General features: G+C 42.2%; 1 protein-coding gene across 2 annotated transcripts; it reads right to left on the reverse strand.

Moving 5' to 3' along the window:
• Positions 1–518: 518 nt before the first annotated feature.
• On the reverse strand, positions 519–23,260 carry scn1lab (sodium channel, voltage-gated, type I like, alpha b). Of its 2 annotated transcripts, none has more exons than XM_049755429.2 (27): positions 22,823–23,260; positions 20,425–20,741; positions 19,439–19,557; positions 19,036–19,125; positions 18,235–18,363; positions 16,894–16,985; positions 15,002–15,283; positions 14,257–14,320; positions 14,005–14,146; positions 13,712–13,918; positions 12,885–13,163; positions 12,011–12,340; positions 11,489–11,603; positions 11,113–11,351; positions 10,851–11,024; positions 10,392–10,748; positions 9,590–10,120; positions 6,109–6,244; positions 5,536–5,690; positions 5,281–5,454; positions 5,007–5,129; positions 4,104–4,379; positions 3,848–3,901; positions 3,598–3,735; positions 3,402–3,506; positions 3,037–3,307; positions 519–2,953 (listed from the first exon to the last, which is right to left on the reverse strand). In XM_049755429.2, the coding sequence occupies exons 2-27, from the start codon at positions 20,689–20,691 to the stop codon at positions 1,767–1,769; spliced, it is 6,036 nt and encodes a 2,011-aa protein (XP_049611386.1). In that variant the 5' UTR covers positions 20,692–20,741; positions 22,823–23,260; the 3' UTR covers positions 519–1,766. The 2 variants fall into 2 exon arrangements, with proteins under 2 accessions (XP_049611386.1, XP_049611387.1); XM_049755430.2 differs by lacking the exon at positions 16,894–16,985 and adding an exon at positions 17,195–17,286 and having other exon boundaries at positions 22,823–23,259.
• Positions 23,261–23,927: the final 667 nt, after the last annotated feature.

Raw genomic sequence — 23,927 nt, forward strand, 5'->3', positions numbered from 1 at the left:
AAATATGTAATTTTATTTATTTTTTTGGCATTGAAACAGTAATAAGACCATGAGTGCAGACAGTAGTCGTTCCTGCAAGCAGTTCACTAAAACACCACACGAGCGATCGGAGATGGCTAATGAATGGTTTGTACCTATAGATAGTAATTGCTGTGCTTTTATCATATGCATGACAAAAATAAGTAAACTTGGTCATTACTAAAATGTTTACATCAATGTCTCTATTTGACCTGTAATTGATTGAAATCCTCTACCCTGCCTTTCACCATGTCAGCTCAGATGGGATAACTCCAACTTTCCATGACCCTGAACAGGATGAACGGTAAAGAAAATGGATGGAAGTATCTCACCCTCTCTATCCCCGGCACACACCATCCCAGTTCCACTCAGGCACGCACGCACACACACAAATGACAGTACCACACAATAAAACTTAAACTTGCTCAAAGACATCTGGGATAGGCTCCAGCTCATTTGTATCAGGCTAAGCAGTAGAAAATGGACGGAATTAGATGAACTTTGCAATACAATACAGATGTGTTCATTTGTATTGTTGAGAGCAATTCTTTAAAAATGAAAAGTGGGATTTTTTTGCAAATTTCTTTGCAATTTTCATGACAAAGATGAGAGCCACATCATGGAGCTCATTTGTTCTGCTTGCATTCAGTTTCTCTAAGTCATGTGCCATGGCAGGGAGAGGTTTGAATTGCATTGTAACTCTTGAAATAAAGTCGGGAAGGGAAAGGTACGTACATTACGGTAAGAGGCAGAGCAGAGCAGTGAAATGGTCTTCCACAAGATAACAAACCTGTGTCTCCAGCTTTTGCTTTATCTTTGTTTGGTGGTGTGCAGTGAAAACATGTGAAAATCTCTCACAGCCTGTAAAATAGATGCTCAATAAAGTTTGAGTAATGCAAGTGAACGTGACAAACGTTTGCTAGCTTGTCAACAACAGCAGTTACGTTACTGTGTTGCTGACTGAGCCGCAGTGTTATTGAAACTGTCCAGCGTGGAGTATCTCCATCAAAATAAATGCATAGAAACACAACTTTTTTTTTTTTGGACAATTTTCCCCTTTTGCTTAATTGTATCGCCTCGAGAAACCGGGATGCTAGTTATACACTCCAGTTACTTACTTGGTTTGTTACAGTAGGCTCATAATTCATGACCCATAAAACTAGTCCAACCGAAGGATCATCCATCTCAAAGGTCTTTTGATATATTTTCTGACCTCCTTGGGTTATTGTGGAACTACTCAATTAGCTGTCTGTATTGGCTGTATGTCCTTCAAACTTGGGCAGGCAGGCAAAGTGCTGTTTGGTGGGCTTCATCAGCTCATACATCTTCAACACTTGACAGACAGGCACAGTTCAAAGTGGCAAGGAGGGGAACCACAAACGCTAAATGAGACCTTGTCTTTGGACTTTATCTCCTGCCCAACCAAGAGAAGAAAAAAAGCAGAGTAGTTTTGAGTAATACAGACATTTTGTTTAAATGAATCATGTATTTATAGCAGCAGCACTTACTACAGACAACTTATTAGTGCACAGAGGTGTGTCAGTTAACAAAACAACCAAACATAAAATCACAAGTGTTTGCACAAATCTTTCCAGTCTGGCAGTGTCTTCTGGATGATTTGATCCCTCCAGATGTCCTTGTGGATTCACTGTACACACAACATACTTGCCCTCCTCTACTCGGGGCATTCGTCAACCCGTAGCAATCAAACATACAAGCACGCCACAATGGGGGAGGGGGTGTGTTATCTATTTTTTTCCCTCGTTCAAGAAGTCTTTTTTCTTATCACAGTTTTCTTTCTCATATTTGTCTTTGTCAGATTTTGTCACACTGTTATAAGAGGGAGGGGAAGCTGTGGATGGGGTCATGTCAGTTTTGTCCGAGGTGGAGATCTCATTGAATTTGCTGATGACCATCACGTCCTTGTCAGGGTCACGTAAGCCCTCTTTGAGCTGCTCTTTGTAGAGGGCCGAGGCCTTCTTCATGGCCGTGCAAATCATGTAGCGGCGGAAAGCTCTCTGGATGATGATGGAGGACGTTTCTTCCTGCTTGCGGCGGAGAGTGGTGGTGATTGGTTCGTACGACACCTTTGAAGGATTCGATGCCATAAAGCGTTCCTCCATCTGTCCGCGCAACACATCCATCTCACCGCCTTCCCCGAGTACTCGCTTAGTGAAGGCAAACAGGATGTCCAGGCAGTGGATGCGCTCGCCGCTAACCATCGGCAAGTCCATGGAGATGAGCTGAATCATGTTGGGCTTGGGGATACGCAACGGAGGGTCGAGAGCGTCGGCAAAGTCCGAGAGTTTGCTGTACTCCACGAACTGCGTGGCGTCCGGGTCAAAACGCTCCCACACTTCGTAGAACATCTCAAAGTCGTCTTCGCTCAGTGGCTCGGCGCTCTCTTCTGTGGCCACGCTGAAGTTCTCCAGGATGACGGCGATGTACATGTTGACCACGATAAGGAAGCAAATAATGATGTAGCTGACGAAAAAGAAGATACCCACTGATGGGTTGCCACAGTTGCCTTTGTAGTTGTTGCCCGGGTGCTCCATTTGACTATCGCAGTCGGGTTCCCGCTTGTTCAAGATGGGTGCCAGCAGACCATCCCACCCAGCTGAGGTAGTGATCTGGAACAAGCAGATCATACTATTCCCGAAAGTCTCGAAATTAAACATGTCGTCGATTCCAGACTCCCGTTTGACGTAGGCAAAGTTGGACATGCCAAAGATTGCGTAGATGAACATGACCAAGAACAAGAGGAGACCGATGTTAAATAGGGCAGGAAGTGACATCATCAGGGCAAAGAGGAGCGTCCGAATGCCCTTGGCACCCTTGATGAGACGGAGAATGCGGCCGATCCTGGCCAGACGGATCACTCGGAATAATGTCGGGGACACAAAGTATTTCTCGATCACTTCTGACAAAAACATACCTGCAAAAGTAAAAAACATCCAATTAGCGGATTTGAATACAACCCAATCCGGGGTCAAAATGTACCAAGAGTGCTGTCCTTACCTACAATTGACAGGATGACCACCACAAAATCAAATATATTCCAACCTATGGTGAAATAATAGTGACGCAAGGAGATCATCTTTAGTATGCACTCCCCTGTGAAGAGCACAATGAAGACCAGGTTGATCCAGTAAAGGATGTTGTCCATGTATGGGGTCTGGTCGTCAGTCTCCACCATCATGGTCACCATGTTAAGGCAGATGAGGATCATTATAACAATGTCAAACGCTTGCTTGGTTATGCAGTCAAACACACAGCCTTGAAAAGCATTCTGAGAGACAAAGCAGACAAGAAACAATGGATTAGAATCGACATGATCATCAGAGCGCAGGAGGAGAACGTCCAACGGTGGGACCAAAACCTACAGCGGGTCGAGGAATTGGTTTTTGCGGCTTCTTGGAGCCCAACTTTTTCATAGCATTGTAATATTTCTTCTGTTCCTCCGTCATGAAGATATCTTGCCCTCCAAAGTATAGGAAAACACAACAAAAGATTGTCATCACCACAGACATAAAATATCTGGGCAGCTCAAGAGACATTTCCCCAAAGAAGATGACTTATCTTTTTCTTCTGTTGGTTGAAGTTGTCGATGATAACGCCAATGAAGAGGTTGAGGGTAAAAAAGGAACCAAAGATGATGAAGATGACAAAGTACAGGTACATGTACAAGTTGACTTCATATTGGGGCTGATCCTCCAGCTGGAGCAATGCCGACAGAAAGAAAACAAATGTCACTGGTGTTTGTAAATTGTACAAATCCACTGAGAAATTATTCTGTAAAATTTAATTCTATAATTTGGATGAAACTTACATTGCGAGAATCCACTGCTGCATACATAATGTCCATCCAGCCCTTAAATGTTGCCTAACAACAGATGACACTAGGTCAGTCATTGCCTTTCACCACGCTCCATTCTTTGCATATGCAGAACAATGTGAATCATTTTCCCTTTGAAGGAAAGTATTAACTTCCAACAGTAACGTACTGTTTGGTCTCTATTACCACCAACCTGTAACGTTGAATGACAGATAAAAAAATGCATGCTGGGACTTTTTGAACACCTCACCACTTGCAACAACGCCAAATAGCCAGCACCGACGTTGTCAAAATTGATTTTGACGTTCTTCCACCGGGCGCTTTCGTTGACCAGATTCAGACAGTCGGACTTGTTGTTGACCACCTCGATGGGGAAGACATCATCAGTGGTGGTGTTGACGCAGTAGTAGTACTTCCCTGCGAACAGGTTGACCCCCATGATGCTGAAGATGAGCCAAAAGATGAGGCAGACCAGCAGCACATTCATGATGGAGGGGATGGCCCCCAGTAGCGCGTTCACCACAACCTGGACAGGTTCAAAATACAATCAAACTCAGAACCTTCTTGTTGCTCGGATGGAGAGGCTGTGCTTACCCCCCTTGATTTTGGATAAGTGGATATTACAATCATCTAATCACTTGACTATTTTTACATTACACAAAGACTACATTTATCGACATCTGCACACAAAAAGCTTTCACTAACAAGACCGTTAAGAAGGTGAAGGTTGATTCAGTAAAGTTAACAATTTCATAGGAAAAAAAGCAAAACAGAAAAAAACCTTAGAGGCAGGATGAGGTCACAACATTTTGTCTGACTGTAAATGAAAAAAGACACACAACAAAGAAAAAGATTACAGGTCACATTTACAAGGCACCAAATGAGCAGCGTCAAGAAGCGATGTCTGCAAATCCATCAACACGATGTAAAAAGAAACATGCAGATAGAAGAAGTACAGAGTTGAACTGGAAGGAGAACATGCAGTTAAATTCAAAATTACACATTGTACATAATCAAAAATATATACGTAGTTATGTATTGCTACACAATGACTGGTAAAGAAAACAGCGTTGCCCAAGATATCTAATGGAGAACTTAACATGTTAACATTTCTTTGCGACTCGACAGAGGTTGGATTCAAAGGAAGTCTCACCCTCATGCCCTCGAACCGAGATAGGGCTCGCAGTGGCCGGAGGGCTCGCAGTGTCCTTAACGATTTGATGGCGGTGAGCTCCGAGTAACCCAGAGCATTGGCCACAAGGCTGACGAGGGAAACCTGAGAGGACATGGCAAACATGAAATGCGACATCTATCATTGGAGCTTTTATCGGAGTCAGGCATCCAAATGTCCAGCACGTTGACAACCTTAGGCTCTAAAAAATGTGGAAGGAATAAGCCAAACTTCAACCAAAGAGCAGTGTACATACGTCAACAATGAGGAAGTCCAGCCAGCACCAGGCATTGGTGAAGTACTTGACAAAACCATAGGCCACCCACTTCAACAGCATCTCCAGAATGAAGACATAAGTAAAGACCTTGTCAGCATACTCCAGCATGGTTTTGATGGTCCTCCTCTGCTCAATATAAACGTCCTCAAAAGCCTGAGCAAAGAAGTACAAAAATGATACATTCCAATGGGGGGTGATTAGATTTTGAGTGAATGAAGTTGTATTTTAACTCACCAGTGCACCACTGCTGAGCAGGATCATAAAAATAATAAAGGATTCAAACCAGTTGTGCTCTACGATTACGAAACAGGTCTTCCTGAGTGTCCACCAACTCTTAAACCTGTCTGCTTCCTCATTGACCTGGCAGCACTGAAATCTGCTTACACATCCTGCAATCGCGGAGACGAACAGAAATGAAACAGACCACGGAAATGAATTGTTAGTGTGTGTGGTTTGGAGGTGTAGGGGAACATGAGGCGATGCGGGAGGTGACTTTTGTATTCAGGGACTCGGTCCTGAGCCCTGACGCGAATAGCAATTTAAAAAAAAAAAAAAGTTTTAAAATAGCTTAAGTATGGGAAGAATAGACAGTCTAATTTGAATTTTTGCACATTACAAATTCCAGCCCAGTGAGACAAAATACCAGGTTAAATTATTAAGATAGATGAATACAGACTCCATTTTTTTTTTTTTTTTTTCTAACCTGATGAGCATTTCTATTCCCTGTCACTCAGATGTGAGTTTAACCGATCACGTGAGCAGTCCCGTCCCACTTTTCCTTATCCATCATACTTGTAGTCATCTCACCCTCGGTAAAGCAGGCCTCTGGGTCCATTGACTCCTCCGGCTCCAGCTCCACCGAATCGACCCCGTCTCCTGGAGGGCAAATATCAACAGTGCTCCCTTCCGAAGAGCTAAGATGTTGGGGCTCCGTGTCGAGTTTCTGTACGGACAAGAAAATGTGCACAGTGCAAATGTTGAGTTGTTCCAGGACCAAATGTCCTTCAGTGGTTACTGGTGTTTTTCCTCTCAGAGTAAGCACTGTCAGAACAGAGTAGGACTACTTTTAAACATCCACCTCTCTGTCATTACATGCAAATGTGATCAAATGTACCTACAGGCTTTCTCAAGACATCCATGTGAAAGCTCGAATCATATCATATAGCAACACATGACATGGAGAGTTGGACGTTACTCTAATGCAACTGTGGGTACGTTTGATGCGACCTCACTTCGAGGAAGAGTGCATGCAGTATTCCAGTGCATCATCAGTTCAAGCCTGAAATCGTACCAAGCAACGTGTGCGGTATTTTCACGTCTACTGAGGAATTAACAACCCTGCTCAATTTGAATTCAGTCTATCTGCTTGGATATCCCCCCCCCCCCCCCCCCCCCAAAAAAAAGGTACTTTGACTGCAAACCCCACCCACCAAAAGTTCTGATTACCAATCTTCCTCAGTGACATGAAAATACAATATTTCCATTCCTTGAAAGCAGTGTTTAAGCTTAATTCTGTTGTGTTGAAGTCGATAGATGGCCACATTAGCTTACCAGCAAAAACCAGCACTGTGCACTGTTTATAAGACAGCATGTGGTCTAGTGTTTTACTTTTTCCACACTTATACGGCATAACATGACATGAGTATAGCGGCTATAGCACGTGGGCAATGTGAAACATATCAGTCTTGCAGTTTTTGACAGGGGGAAACCGAGTATTGCAAGCAAGTGACTTTCATTTGCTGTGTGAAGTTTCGAAACATGTCATCCTACACAGTGCAGCAGCCCTGATTGTAGTGGGACCCAGCTAATAGGACATGGCAATGATGGAAGCATGCTGCTCACGTGTGCATTGATTTCTGAAAGGATGCTGCCTTACGCTACATTGGGACTCATTTTGCCTTGATGGCTTATGGTTTCTGTGTGCACATGTCTGAAAAGGCGTTTATCTGTAGCAGGTTAGCTTGGCATGTTATACTACATTTTGTACCTCTGTCACGGGAGGATCCCTATTCCAAAGGGGTGTTTATTCAGATTATTTATATGATTTAACAATTCCCTACAACATATGTTACAAAGCAAAAGAAAAAAGACATATGAACTAATAATGGAATGTTTTTTCCCTCATTCCATTATCATAGGTCACAGGTCATAGGAATGACATCGTATTTCAAAAAGTAAATTAAACAAGAATGTGCACCTTGATTTATGACCCTGATTTATGACTCTGAAACAAAGTAATCTATGTACTTACGTATGTTTTTAAAAATTTTTTTTTTTATTAATTCATTTATTCATTTTTTGAACCGCTATCCTTACTAGCGTTGTGGGCATGCTGGAGCCAATCCCAGTATTCTTTGGGTGAGAGGCATGGTGGACTCTGACTGGTCTCCAGCTAATCGCAGAGGCACCGTAGAAAAACATTCATACTCACATTCTTGCATTGACGGTTCTACAGAAAATTTAGAGTTTTCAGTTAACCTACCATGCATGTTTCTGGAATGTGAATGTATTCCTGGTGAAAACGCACACAGGCATGAGGGAGCATATAAACTCCACACAGAAAGGCCAGATTGTCAAATCGACCTCTACACTGTGAGGCGGATGTGCTAACCGGGTGTCTATCGTGCCGCAATTCACAACAAATGTGATTATTTTGTCTCGTGAGAACAAAACCTCATTTAGTGTTAAGGTTCTTCTAACGTCTATGAGGGTCATCACTCCAGATCCTCCAGTTTTAGACTTTACTGCAGAAAAGCTATCTTGGTTTTCTATTTCAATTCCAGTGACAACTGAATATTTGAAAAAGAAATATTAGTCAGAGGCGCGACAAAAGATGAGTCAGCCTGTGGAAAAAAAAGTATATGATCCACGAATTAAAACATCAGGAAATTAGGGTCATATATCAGAGCCATGTCAAACAACAGCAAAATGAATTAAATTGATTTTTTCTTTTTTTTTTATGTGCTTCCAATTCTTCCTGATTTTCAGTTGGTAGCTGGAGACCAAGTAAAAAAATAAAAGGGCTACTAAACAAACTACAGTGTGTACTTGTACTTGTATGGGGTAGAGGTGGGAATAAAGGAAAGTGGTTTGTGGGTGGGGGCGGAGGAGGGCAAGACCAGGCAAAGGACGAAAATGGGCAATCCATTAAAAGTATGAGGGAAAAAATGCCTGTTCGTAAATGACATTGGCAGTCTTCATGGTTAGTGCTATGATACAATAAAGTGATCTTACAGTTCTTCTCACTGAAAACCTTGAGAGCATCTGTGATATGGCTGCAATAACAAACGGGGGGAGTTAATATTAAGTCACTCGCACCACAAGCCAGCATTCAACCTCATCTCTGTGCTCAGAATTGTGTTAGAACTTTTTTCTATAAGAGATAAAGTAGATAAACAGCGCACATCATTTGTAACTATAAATCTTCTCAATGTTTTGCAGAGTCCAAACACTTGTAAAATAATGGTAAAAGTGGTGGGTGACATCCTCAAGGCCTGTTAACACCAAGTGCAAGATGGTTTTGAGGTTGCAAGAAGATGAACCAAGGTTAAGAGGGGCACAGAGCCCCCAGATCCAATAGATGGAGCTGCACTGGAAAAGTCTTATGTGGCAGGTTTTCTGCCACCTGCTGGACGCAATGATTCTCAACCAAGTGCTCTAAGACTTAAGAATGAATTATAATAGGATGGAATGGGAGCTGGGAAATAATGATAGCGTATTTGATTGTCAGTAAGATTGCTTCTCGTCAGCATAGGGAGTCAGTTGAGATCACTCTTCAAGGATTTCTCATTTAAATTAGCAGCATTTGCGATGTTTCACAATCATTTTTTCAAGTCATCCTCAAAGTGAATCCAAGTCATCAGCCGGGGAGGTAATCCGTAAAGTTACAATTCAAGTCCCGCTATAATAATGAACAGACGTTGCTCTGCATCCTGACTACAGCTGGTGCCCCCTTGTGCAAACCACGGAACCCCTCCAAATGTCACACTGCCCTATCCGGATGTAGCTAGCATTTCATCTGAAGGCTGTGTGTAGTATTGTTGTAGCGAAATACATCATCTGACTTTCACCAACCTGTAACAAGGAGCACAATGATCACACCATACGATCTCTTACCATATTGTCTCACTGGGGGCTGATAAATGGTACAACATTTAGGCATGTCATAACTTTTGATGACAATGTGAACGGAAGCAACACTTGTAAAATTTGGTTCGAGTCATTCGCCATTCAATTTTAGAATACAAGATCAAAACATCAAGACGGAGATACAGCAGTCGAAGCTTACCTCTTTGCTGCCCTCCACGTCTGAGGAATCGCTGCTTAAGTCCTCTGTATTAACGTTCTCAAAGTCTGACTCACCCACAGCAATAGGTACTGTGACCGTCAGGCTTGGGTTGTGAATAAACGACATGTAGTGACAATCGTCTATGGGGTACTTTTCGGTGCTATCCTCGTCAACCGTACCCCCGACAACCAGGCCGCCTCCTGGGCGCCCATTGCCCTCGGCTGAAATGTACACCCCGCTAGGGTCTTTGGACATTTCCACCGTTGTGTGATTGGCGATGCAGTTGCCTTTGCCGTTGCTCTGTAGTTCTTCTAGGGGTTTGCTCTCTTCATGCAGGCTGGAGCCCTTCCCGGCCCCACCAAAGAACAGGCTCTGGAGGAACTGCCGGACAATAGATTTTAAAAAGGCAATGCCGCGCTGGATACGGCCCACGGCGATTTGCAAGTTATTCATCTCGCTGTCGTCGTCAGTTGCTGCCAAGTTTTCAGCACTGAATGAGCTCAGAAGCAGAGCCAAGAACAGGTTTAGAACCTAGAACATGCGAAAAGAAGACAGGAATGATTGAGCTGGATCAGATTTCAACTACTATATAGCTACTATAAACTACTGGATGTATAAACTACTGTAACTATCTGTCATTAATGAGAGGCCCGAGTGCCATAGCTTAATCATCTCTCTGCAGTGCCTAACCACAAACAGAGAGTTTCACATGAATTTCATTTTTTTTCACCTGCACTGCTATGTCACCATGACTACATATTATGATGTAAAAAACAAAAACAAAAAGAAAGAAGATGCTTACCACCAAATTTCCGATGACCATAACCATCATGAAGACAATCAGACACATTGTCGGTCCTGCTACTTCCATACAGTCCCACATGGTCTCTATCCACTCTCCACATAACACCCGGAACACGATAAGAAAGGAGTGGAAGAAATCATGCATGTGCCAGCGTGGTAGCTGACAATCATCGTTTATGTTACAGAAGAACTCCTTGTAGCTCTTGCCGAAAAGCTGCATGCCCACCACGGCGAAGATAAAGACGATGATGGCGAGCACCAGGGTCAAGTTGCCCAGAGCACCCACTGAGTTACCGATGATCTTGATCAGCATGTTCAGAGTTGGCCAGGACTTAGCCAGTTTGAATACCCTCAGCTGATGGGGGGAAAAAAAAGTCAGCATTATTTATACTCTGCATTTAGATGGCGTAGACTGGTTGTATTTTTTTTTTTTTTTTTTAATAAAATGTGACCTTACCAATCGAAAGGACCTGAGCACGGACAGGCCCTCAACATTGGCCAAACCTAGCTCCATCAGACTCAGACTGACGATAATGCCATCAAAAATGTTCCAGCCCTCTTGGAAGTAATAGTAAGGATCTAGGGCGATGACCTTTAGGCACATCTCTGCTGTGAAAATGCCAGTGAATACCTATTTAGAAAAAAGAGAAGAAAAATCATTGTATTAATCAAAAGGCAACCGACAGGGTTTGGATGGTTGTTCAAACATTAGCAGGTACCTGGTTTCCAATAGAAAGGACATTGTTGAATTCTTTTGTCATTGGGTAATGCTCCATGGCCATAAAAAGGGTGTTGAGGACGATGCAAATTGTGATGGTCAGATCCACAAAGGGGTCCATGACCACCATATTGACAAATTCCTTAATTTTAAGCCAGGCAGGGCAACAATCCCAGATCAAACAAGTGTTAGCAAATCGATACCAGCATGGGGGGAATTTCTGTCTCGACTCTTCAAGCTCTGGAAGGGAGACATTGAAATGGAGTGGGGGAAAAAAATCACTGGCTGGCAGAAAAAAACAACAGCTAATATGATCTTTGTAATTTAATATTCAATAGGGATGTGACGAGTGAGTGAAGTTTGGACTCGGGCCTGACCTTCCATGGTGTTGGTGAGGATGCTGGCCACACTCATGGCTCTTTGCCTGCTTCCTGGTTCATCGAGATAATCAACTGAGCGTCGTTTTCTCATCTCAGTGTCTGTAGTGGTACCCTAGAGAACAACACACACAGTCCAAGGTATTTATGGAATAACTGACCACAGTGTCAGAAGAGAATGACGTGGTACAACGTGGAAGTCCATCAAGATTGTTGTCAATTTTCCCAAGCAATCAGAGGTGTCACATTCCAGTCCAGAAAGTTTGGCTTTAGCCACCGAGCCTCATGATGTGAAATTCTGTGGCATACTGATAGGTTGGCAGGTTTTTGTAGTTTGTTGTTGAAATGTAAACAAGCAAGACTTGTTGAGTCATGTGGTGCAAGTCCAGTCTCATGAATACCAGGTCAAATGAAAGTCCGTCTTTCAAGCAAGCAAATTCAAATCGGCAAATTCCGTCCAACTTGAGTCAAGTCACAGCAAATGAATTCCAAAATTGGGAGATAAAACATTAACTGACTCACCTCAGGCAAAAGAGAGTTAGTCACAGATGTTCCTCCAACCAGCGAAACAACGCCATTGCAGTCCACAGCGCAATGCATCTTGCCATTTGCAGGAAGCATTACACGAGGAACCCTGAGGCTCGTCTGGCTGATGGCACTGCAGCGACGCTCGGGGCGATGTGGCAAGAACAGAGAGCCCCGGCGGCTGTCGCTCTCCTCAAAGGTGCTGTGCTCATCGTCTGCAAAGTCGTTTTCTGAGCCCATGTCACGTACTCGGCCGCGGAAGCTGAACAGGCTGGCTTGGCTGTTCCTCCGTGGGGAGAGGAGTGATCCACGTATGCTGAGCAGAGACTACGAAAGAAAGTACTTGTGAGGTCGTCAAAGTAGTTGCACAGGGACGAGAGTGATACGTGCGTGTAGATGTGCGTGTGTATCTTTCTTTTTTTTTTTTTTTAATTAATACAATTGGACTTCTTTGGCTCTTCTCTGCAGGACAGAAAATGGAGTCCAGTGCACTCAAAATATATCATAGTTGTCAAGGTCTGTTAATTCCAGAATTGACTGCTGCTGTTTACTAGTGCTGGGGCACAATCAACAGAGACTGGGACACATTTACTCATTGTGTTGCTGTTGTCACAGACTAAATCAAGTTAATAGACAGCCTACGTAGTGGCCATCTTGGCAGGGACGAACGAAAGCATAACCTGAGTTCTCCTCTGACGCACTTTAGTTTCTCAATTTTGTGATTTTTTTTTTTTTGCTGCTAGATGATGCTGCAAAACTAGTGCATGCTGAGAGCATTTTATAATAACAATTTCAAATATTTTTTTCTACTAAAATAAAAACAATGAAAAACACTTTTCACTGACGTGAAAGCCTGTTAAGAAAAATGTACCTGATTGGGTGAGGAGCATCTCTTCTCATAGGAAAGTCGGTTTGCATCCATCGAAAAGTGGAAGGATCTATTGATGCTGTCCACGGTTACAGATTTACGGAACTTGTTGCATGCTCCCCTCTCTTCCTCCTCTTCCTCCTTCTGTTTCCTTTTCTTCCGCCTGTTGCGTCGCTCTTTTGCACTTTTTGAACTGAGTTTGGATGTCACAGAGGAGGACTCAGAGGTGGCCCCCCTCCTCCCGCTGTATTCGCCACTCTCCGTGGCTGCTGCCGCGGCAACCTGTCGGCCAATGGGAAAACAACACAGTCGTCATGGCAATCTGGTGGCTGTCTGAAAGGCTCCGCAAATGAGTAAGGAGCGAAAGCCTGGCAGTTGAAAGCAATCATGGCAGCACTATCAAATCAGCCTTTGGTCTAAAAATTTTGCCGTTATTTATTGGGTTAAATGTACATTCTTAATTTTACTTGGGTAGCATCATATCCCTGACAGACTTCTTTGTCTCTGATTTGTTGACGCTTTGTGTCTTTCAGCGTTGTTTTCAAATGTTACTTGCATAGCTGGAAAATAGAATTCAGAATATAACACTTATAATTTCCAACTACACTGAAATGTTGTCATATCTTGGGTTTTGTTTGGAATGGCTTGGGATTTTCCCAATCCGCATTAAATGAGCATTTTTTTTTTTTGAGACAGTGTTCCAGTCACCCAAAATGCATATTCACCATCACTCAACTCTGCTATAATTTTTTTCTCTCTTGTTGATTAAGTGCAATAATCCAAATATATTCCCAACAACAATTTTACAAACAAACAAAAATTATTCTTGCCAGTGCTTCCTCTTGCTGCCTCTTCAGCTGCTCCAGCATGGCCTGGAACTCCTCCTCTTTTTGTTGAGCCTCTTCTATGGTGGCCTGGTTCTGCTCATCATAAGCCATGGCCACAACAGCCAAAATCAGATTGACAAGGTAGAAGGAACCCAGGAAGATCACCAAAACGAAGAAGACCATGTAGGGCTTCCCTGCCGCACGCAAAGTCTAGTGGATCCAAAATGATAAAAATCAGAAATGACAAAGACTTTTGACAATACATCACAATGGTGTGGGCCACATATGATAAAAACCTGCTGGTAGAGATTTTCCCAGAAGTCCTGGGTCATGAGTCGGAACAGAGACAGGAAAGCCCAACTGAAGGTGTCAAAACTTGTGTATCCAAAGTCTGGATTAAGGCCTGCTTTGATACAAACAAAGCCTTCTGGACAAAGCCTGTCACAGAATGATTACGTTTGAGAGTGCTAAATATCTTAATGTGAAAAATCACAGGTTTGGCTCCCAAATGTTAAGTGTCTAAAAGCTTGTTTGGCAAAGGTCCTTACCCAGCCCCGGTGCCATTTCCACAAAGCAGAGCATCCCTGCGACCGGGGAGGTAATAGTAATTTCCTAAAAAAAGAGAAAACACCAGAAATTTGAAACACTCATTTTGCTGCTCTTCAGGGGGTGAACAATTGCGCAGGCAGCAAGTGTTGAGTCCACGTCAGTTCAGTTGTTGTTTTATACCGTGGCGAGAAACGCGAAACTTTTAAACAGAGATCAATTTGACGCAATCAGACAAAAAGCGACCTACCATCTGTAGCACACTTTGAGCCTTCTTTACTAATATGCATAAAAATTGCAACTTGCTAAATAGTGGCGGACAAAATCCTTATGCAGTTTCCCTTTAATAAAGCTTACTTGAGGATGATGTAATGGACAGTATACTTCTGTTTATAGAATAATTAATAATAATAATAATTGTCTCACTTATTCAGACAAAAGAATAATAGTTTATCTTAACAGGCCAACATTTCACACTTAGTTAATGTGTGAATGAATTGGGACGAGCTCTGCATCATTGTTTTAGTTATTTCTACATTTTCGTTGGCTGTGATATTTTATTCACGTAAAATGTGCCTTAGCTCAAAGATTTCAAAACGCTGTTTTGTCTGATACTGTTTGGCATTTGTGAAGGTTGCTTTTCTCTAAGGAAGGACAATCTGAGTTTGAATGACTTGAGCAGAAACTTATTTGAACCCTGTTAACCCGCACGCATCACATCAGTCAGTCCCTCTTTACTTAGCTTACTGTTATCACTGATGTACTCGGTCCAGTTGAACACTGTGCTGTTCAGGAACGTGTCGTTGACTTCCACTAGGCTGCTATTGAAAAGAAAGATTTCGGCGGCATCCGTGCTGCTGCTGTTAGTGGCGTTGCCATTGGGCAAGCGCACACATTTCTGCCTCAGATTGCCCATGAAGAGCTGCAGGCCAATGAGCGCAAACACGCTGAGGCAGAACACAGTCAGGATCATAACATCCGACAGCTTTTTAACTGACTGGATCAATGCACCGACGATTGTCTTCAACCCTGGGTGGGAAACAGGGAAAGGGGTTGTGGGACATGGCAGAAGGAGCAATTATTATGACCTGTCACAAACTTGTAAAGAGAAATGTCCAACAAAAGCTTTTCAAATAACAAGCAGCCAGATTGAGGTATATGTATGCATGAACTCCTGGACAGTCACTCTGATTCAGGTCACTGTTTATCACAGATAAAACAAGAATCCATGAAAGGCGATGGTTTAGTCACTGATGTGAATCAGTGGCATGAGTGTAAAGCACACTTGAAGCTTGATGCCCGGGACGGACAACTGTTTTTGAGGCACTTGAAAATTACGGTATGGGGGAGGAGGCTGGGGCAGACTGAGCTGTTCAAAGAATATTACATTTAATTTAAAAGAGGGAACATTTTTGCATCACCTCAACATTTTTCAGAATAAAGACAATTTGGGGTATTTTAGCAAGAAACATATTTGCTCATAATGCACTTGAGTGGACCGCATAAAAAAGATGTGGCGAGCCAGATCTGGACCCCGGGCCTTGAGTTTAATACCCGTGACATATACGTACATTCATCCACCGTCCAAGGCGAACATGCACCAAACTGATTTTTTTTTTTTTTTAATCGACAGGGGTTGGGCAGTGCTTTCTCAAAGTTTGATGCCCCCTGCACCTCAGCAATATGCACCTTAAACATCCAGTTTCATCAATTATTGATTGCCAACAGACGCTTTTGTCGATAGTGGTGGTAAGGGTGTGGGGTGTTGTGAATATCACCCCTCTAACCCCCCACCAAAAATATGACTCAATATTTGAATTTAATATTAAATACATTATATACAGTGGATCCCCAAATACTCTTGGGGGGGGGGGCGTTAAGAAAGTAATTTGGTCCCTCTTCACAACAAGTACTGTTTCACATTTACACTGTCTTTCAAAATATAATAAATTAAGTCATATTTGAAATATGTAATTAATTGGCTTATCAATATGCAAATTGGGCACAAACACCCACCATGGAAAACTTTAGTTTGCAAAAACAAAAATTTGGGATAAATTCTGTTCTTCCAAAATGAATTCTGAAAGCAAAATTATTGTAACACTGCAAAAGCTTATCAATGCTGTAAAAAATAAAAATCCACAATTTAATGCAGTATTTTTTTGCTGTGGAGGCAAAATATGTAATTACCTATTCTTGTATTTTTGCATTGTGCAATGAAAAGTGCTTTGAACGACTCCTCATAAAAGAACATAACATGCCTCAAACAGCAATTACGCACTTGACAAACATACATAAACACACACACACACACATGAGTTTGCCACCAGAAAATCTTCCTTTGCAATGTCTCATGCACAAAGGAAAATGCACAAAATCCACATGTGGCTCCCAAGGCAAGAATAAATTTCATAGAAAGCGTTCTGCCTTACTACGTGTCTAAAAGCTAGGAATCCTTTCAATGTGTGTTGATTGGAGCCAGATTCCAGCTTTTTTTTTTTAAAACATGAAGGATGGCAAAACGATGCCGCCAGGCTTGGCTGCAATGAAGATGAGCTCAGAAGTGAGTAGATGTTGCCAAAAACGCCACTTAGCAGTGAGCATTTCATCAGCCCTTTTGGCCTTGATGGTGCGCTCACCTGGGATGACTGATATAGTTTTCAGGGCCCGCAGAACCCTGAAGGTTCGCAGTGCTGATACATTGCCCAGGTCCACAAACTCTGTGACATATCTGTAAGGGAGGAGGTAGCGAGGCAGGGGAGGGGGTTCGGGGAGTTGCAAGGTGTTTTCGGGATGCACACGTTCACGCGCACACAAAACAGACACCCACGCCCAAAGCATAAAAAAACAAACAGGGAGGGGGGTGGGGGGGGGGGTCATGGAGAAGGAGAGGGAGCGGCAAATGGTCACACACAGGAGGATAAACAAGGGCAGCCTTACCTGGTATCACTGAGATAGTTTTCAAAGCTCTCAATACTCTGAATGTGCGCAGAGCTGAAACATTGCCTAGGTTTACAAACTCTGTTATATACCTGCAGAATTAAATGCACAGTTATCACATAGCATCCCTCAAGAAGGAGCACAAACACATACAGGCGTTTCAGAAAAGAAAACTCCGCTCTCAAAGAAGCAACCCTTTGGGGGGGGCAAAAACAACAATAATAAAAACATATAATACTTGAGGCGTTATTTAGCAGTTTCAAGATGAATGAATATTCTGTACAAAAAGGAGCTCGGAGTAAATAAATCCATCAAGATGTTGGAAGAAGCAGCGTGACTATTGAATGACTAAATGTGACTATTCAATGGTCCGGGACTTTAGGGCATGAGCAGAATATCAGACCAGAGACATGCGAGAGCTTCACAGCACTTGTTCCAATGTCTATGGGTGCACATTGGGCATTCATGGTTCTGAGCCAGTTCCTGTCTTTGATTCCATGAATTATGAGGGGCTAATTCAGTTCCTAAATGGTATTGTAATGGAGATTGAAACAACTGGCAGTGCAGCTGCACAAAGAATGGTGTCAAATGCATCTCAGCCTCATGAGTTGGTAAAGGCATTTTGGACAATCATTTGATTCAGATATTTGACATCTATTATTTCCCCAATTTTCATACGGGATTTGAATTTCAGTATCTTAATCCATACAGCTACACAAAACATTGGGGAAGACATTTTTTGGTAAGGATGAACTCCAAATAATAGAAATCTAGTGAAATAAAAATTGGACTTCTGATTCTTTTGTCTCCTATTCATCTTTTGATCTGAAACCAAAATGTCTTCAGTGTAAAATTAAAACAAATGAATTGGCAATGCTGTTTCAACATCTTTGCAGAGAACTAGACAGTCTGTGCTTGTGTCATTTAGGACACAATCAAGATGACCTCTTTCTGCATTTTTTCTTCTAAGTACAACGATACAATGGAGATCATCATCCACAGTGATTAGCAGAAAAAGTGTAAGTGTACCAAAAACTTACGCCATAAGTATCACACTAAAGTCCAGCCAATTCCAAGGGTCGCGCAGAAAAGTGAACTTCCCCACGCAGAAGCCTCTGGCCAGGATCTTTATGAGGGACTCAAAAGTGTAAATTCCTGTGAATGTGTACCTGGCAAATAAGGAACAACGGCAAATAGTATATTAAAAATAGATTGCACTAGCCAAATGTCATGTTTATGTTGTATGTGATCAAGTTTTTGTTACCATGACGACCAAAGCAATAAGGTAAAGCGAGGGCCACAAGTAGAGTGCTTAAAAAAGTGAGCATATAAAAATGCAGAAGATGGGTGTGCACAAGGTGCGCTTGCAAGGAACTGCAAGAAGTTGTGCCATGATCAGGGATGTGCTTTTAAAAATAGATTAAATATAAATATGCATCCCATGAATTGATTTCTGTAATTATTCCGAGGGCTTGATGCACCCAATGTCATATTTATTAATGAAATACAAAAACATCAACAGGACAAACTACCGGAGCAAAGATTCATCGTGTTACACCACCTGCGCCACAACTTTGACCTGGTTTCACGTGGTCGAAAGTCTAGTCTAATTTCTGTCACTAAATTGTCAGTGTTGCTGGTGCACTGGGGGTTGTAATCGAAAATGTCTGCTGGAATGCCCAGAGAGGCGTAGCGCGGTCTGCCTGATTTCCAAACATGGTGAACGAGACCTGCACCAGTTTTTGTGCCAAGTGCATGTGCGCCTGTCTACAAAAATAGACCCCATTATCTTAGTTTTAGAGAGGCAATGACTCGATTGAAAAGAGGGTAAAGGTACTTACTCTACATTCTTGGCCCATTCCGGAGGGTTACTTAGAGTCATGAAAGCACAGTTGGTTAGAATGGTGAACATGATCAACACGCTGAACATCGTTGAAACACAAGAGTTAGGGAACACAATGGAAAACTCATTCCTCAATCCCCCCCCCGCCAAAAAACGCCCCACATCCAATCTTGATGCACCATAAGCACAGTGCAAGCTCTCTTTAAAGTGTAATAAATCTGAATTAAGTAAATCATATCACAGATCTGCTCATCACTTGCATTTAAATCCACAGTGGTTGTAAAATCCTACTCTGCTCGAGCCACTCACAGAATGACATTGAGAACATCTGAATTTCATTTTGTCTGATAAACGCTTCAGTCCATATGAGGCTCTTTCAATAACACACTTTAAAAGGATATGAGTGTACTAAAACTCGAATAGCTATCCTCCGAAGCGGGTTGAAGGGACTTAAGAAGTATAAGGCAGGAGTGGCGTTGAAACGGAAGATTGCCTTCCCACGATTCAATACTATGAAAGTCTGAAAAGGAGACAAAAAGCAGACAAGACATTATTAATAATGTAGCCAACCGTAAGTGTGAATGTGCTTGTAATAAGACTAAACAGCAGCCTCGGGGGACTGATTTAATAAAGGTTTGTTCATTCAAAACCTGGAGCAAACCTGACTTCCCACACAAACAGAAGCTCATTTAGTAACCAACTCAATTTCGGAGGGCTGACGTAACGCCTTTTTTGATGATGTCATCAACCAGACATGGAGGGGAGGGGTGCATGGCCCTATTAGTCATTAAAAGTGGGCGTTTTTAAAGCCATTTGTAGTTTCATTAGCTCTCCAAAATGAATGGATAAAATAAAAAATGCAAACTTTTTTTGTGAAAAATCAACCATCCTCGCTTCACCCTCCCTTTTAGCAGATCAATCCACCCACACGTTTTCATCCATCTCAGAAGCAAACATTTTGACATTCTACTGCCCTGTGCCATAGACTGAAATTGATTGTCAAAGTGCTCTCTGGCTCACATTACCAACGTGTGACCAAACCCAGAAAACATGTAATCTGTCACAATACAGTACAAAACACCCTTTTAATGTAATCTCGGTGTTATTTGACTATTGTCCCAAAACTCGGTAGACCGGGACACCACATTTATGAATCTAATATTCTTCTATTTGAGGACTTGTGTCACCTTTAGGATAGTATTCTTCACACCCTTGTATTACCTACATAACGTTCAGATTTCTTTTCATGCTCGAAGTCAGTGCTGTACCCTCAGTGTATCCCATAATTCCTCTTAAAAAGTAGTGAACAACGGTGCGCTAACAGAACAATACTACGTCCATCATCTACCTGTCTGCTTGGAAAATTCCAAGATCGATTCAAACAGACCTTCTGATTGCTGTAATAGCTGTCCAAATCCTCCAGAGGAGTAGACACCAAACCTGGTGGGATGTCACCGTAGATGAAAGGAAGCGATTTTCCTGCCTCCAAGTCACTGTTGGGCTTTGGCCCATTTTCATCATCGCAGTCGCTGCGGCGATCTGCCCGAGGTCTCCGGGCCTCCTCTTCGGCGATGTACCTTTCAATGGCAGCCAGAGACTCCGGGACAAAGGGGCGGAAGCTGTCAGGACCAGGCGGTACCAGCAACTGGGCCATTTTGTCATCCTGATCATTTAAGTCGAGAGTGGCTCAGTTGGATTAGGGAGCTGCAGCACAAAAAGAAAATGCCAGATCATATCATGCGTGATAATAATTTTTCTGACAGTATGTGCTCCATATGCTCCATTGTATGTTGTTTGTTTGCCCCCTCCAAAAAAACAACCCTCATAATTGTGGATTTTACTCCTTGTCTTGTCATGTCTGTTTCTTCCCAGGAAAAAATCTTGACCTTGAACAAATCCATCGGCCGCAAATGTAAAAAAGTAAAGACCCAATGATTGTCACACACACATGTGCACCCCTCAGTGGGATAGACACCCCCCCCACACACACACACACAATTCATCCACTTCAATCCCCCTCTTTCCAGCACATGCCTCCACCTATCTAAATGTTCCTCCACCTGATTGCTGCTTTCACTGCAGATCACAGTCATCTGCGAACATCATGATCCACGGGGATTTCAGTCTAAGCTCATCTATCAGCTTATCCATCACCATTGCAAAAAGAAAGGGGATCAGAGCTGATCCCTGAGGCAACTCCACCTCTACCTTAAACCCCTCAATCATACCTACACCGGGAGCTGGATTGGCACATAAAATTGGCCCTGGAATTTTGACCCATACAGACTCATGCTTAGATAACCTGAAAAGATCTTTCTCTTCTATTTAACGGGGCAACCTAGCATACATGTCATCATATGCCTTTTGTAACCTTCACAATATCCCTAAGCAGCATCTCCGCATATTCTTGTTTTCTCTCCCCAGTCCTCCCAATGTCTCACTTCTCTTAGAAACTTTCATTCCATGCTTTTCTGCACCTTAAGTTTCCACCACCAACCCTTCTCCTCCTCTGTCCTACCAGCAGACACACAAGTACACACAAGTGATTTTTTTTCTTGAAGTGTCATTGGGGAAAAAAAAGAAGAGAGAAAGCTCAGCGCCCCTCATCCATCCCGACCACTTGTCGATGCACCTGACAATAATATAAGGGGAGAAAAAAATTACAATTATATAAATAACATAAGGACATAAAATAGAATATAATCAGTGCAATCCTAAACACAAACAATATAGTGTAAATATACAACAACATCATAATGCAACACTTTATTTCTATTACTCCCAGGAATGTAACTTCATGTGAGCTGTTTTTAAAACAGCATGCCGTTTACTTGGCCACAGGTACTCGTGGATGCTAATGGTGATCCCAAGCTTGCACTTTATTGCCACCATCTCTGCCCTTTTGTAACCTTCTCCTTACAACCAAGTCATAAAACCAACTGAGGCTTTGAAGTCAACAATTAGTGGCAAACACAGAGGTGCAAACCAGGCCCGGAAACCACATGTCGTTCAACGCAGTAAAACGACACGTACAAGTGTTTTTTCAAACCATTAACAATTCTAAACAAGTCCTAGAATCAACACAAAAGCACCGCATGAACAATAAGAGCGGCGCATATTATAGTTGTATATTTGAGGATGCTTTTTGCGAGTGAAAGGATTCTGGGCGTGTCCATGCCAGATGTGTGTCTATTTGCTCACAATACATCACTAAAAAGGGAGCGGCCACTTGTCTGAAAATAGACCTTTTATTTTCTATGACTAAAAATATATCCAGATCGTTCATTGAAATTGTCATGTCTCAACGTTTTATCTCGGCCTGGCGCAATGGTGGCTGACAGGAGGCTAATATAGGAAGCCCGGTGTTATTTTTCGTCCATTTTGTCCTCGTCAATGAATTCTATATTTACACCTCACTTATATTTCCATTTCAAGAGGAGACAAAATGAATGAGTCACGGTTGTATGCATTCATTAAAAAACAAACCGTGCTTTGGAAGTGATTTTTTATTTTTTTTTATTTGTTTGTTTGACTTAGCAGCTCATCACCGGAAAATATTGTCAAAAGCACAACAGGTTGAATACAGATTTCACACGATTAAGGCAGATTCGTGAATTACGTAAAATAATAAAGATCCCTGAAAAGCTCCAGTTTAAATCACCACATTAATGTCCGTTTTAATTGTTATTTACTCCACGCGACTATAAGCGACGTTTTCTAGACTTTTCTAATGAATTAACAATTCGAAGGTGTCACACGTCAAGGAGAAGATGACAGGTACTCACCATCATTACTACGACGCTCCGCAAGTGGCCCTTAAGGTAAAATTCCATCTCATATTTGGCTTTTTCTTAAAACCGGATTGATAGGCAGGACAAATAAGGTAAATTATCAAACGCATCTCGAAATCGTATCCTCCCAAAGAGACGAATGTCTTGTGTCTTATTAGAAGCAAATATCCCTCTCAATCAATTTTCATCGCTTTCCGGAGCTTCGACTTGAGCACAATGGACGCGCAATGGTGGCATCAGACGAACCCTTCGAGGACGTCAACAACGCACCCGCGAGGAGTACAAGTCCACCTGCTGTCAGGTGGAAGAAAAACATACCGACGAAAATTTGAACTGTATTTTTCCTTTTTACTTTTTTTTGCTTTTATTTAAGATTATTTACTCATTTTCATCTGACAAGGCGGTGTCACTGTGCGCATAATCACAGCGATCATAAAAAAAAAAAAAACTCAAAATAAGTCTCCTCGCTTTGCCTTAGGAAATGTTGCCACCTGTTGGCTAGCTCTTCATATTGCGTCTGGAAGCTTCTGCAGACTTCTTTCATGTCTAGTATGCATGCATACTCATCCTTAGAAGAGTCAAAAAGATAATTCATTTGTACCTCTAAAATGGACCCTGAAACGGTGTCCTAGTTAAAAGGAAGAATCTTATAAATCTTAATAGGTGCAAAGACAAAATAAGTCAGGTGATTTGTTGCAATTTAACAGTAAGTTAACCTTGGACAATATGTACCGTAACCATTTTGACAGAAGAAACGGTGGTCAAAGATCAACTTGCCAGGTACATGGCCCTTTTCAGACGCTGCTGCAGTGGAATTTTTACAAGATGGCTCGAGTAAATGAGATCAAATGGTCAATTGTCACCTCTTCAAAATCCAAACTGACTTAATCTGGTCCAGATTTAAATAAAATCTTAATAGATATGTTTCCTTTATTTGGACAAATGTCCTGTTTCAAATGAAATTTTACTCAAGATGTCTGAGGTTTGTATTGTTAGGGCAAATCAGTTCTTCTCATTGTAACTTGTGACTCACTTTTGAAGCAATCTTCACACATCAGAAAAGGACCTTGATCTGGACAACGACACGTCGACCTGGCTC

This window comes from Syngnathus scovelli, chromosome 2 (assembly GCF_024217435.2).
Source record: "Syngnathus scovelli strain Florida chromosome 2, RoL_Ssco_1.2, whole genome shotgun sequence".
Classification (NCBI taxonomy): Eukaryota; Metazoa; Chordata; class Actinopteri; order Syngnathiformes; family Syngnathidae; genus Syngnathus; species Syngnathus scovelli.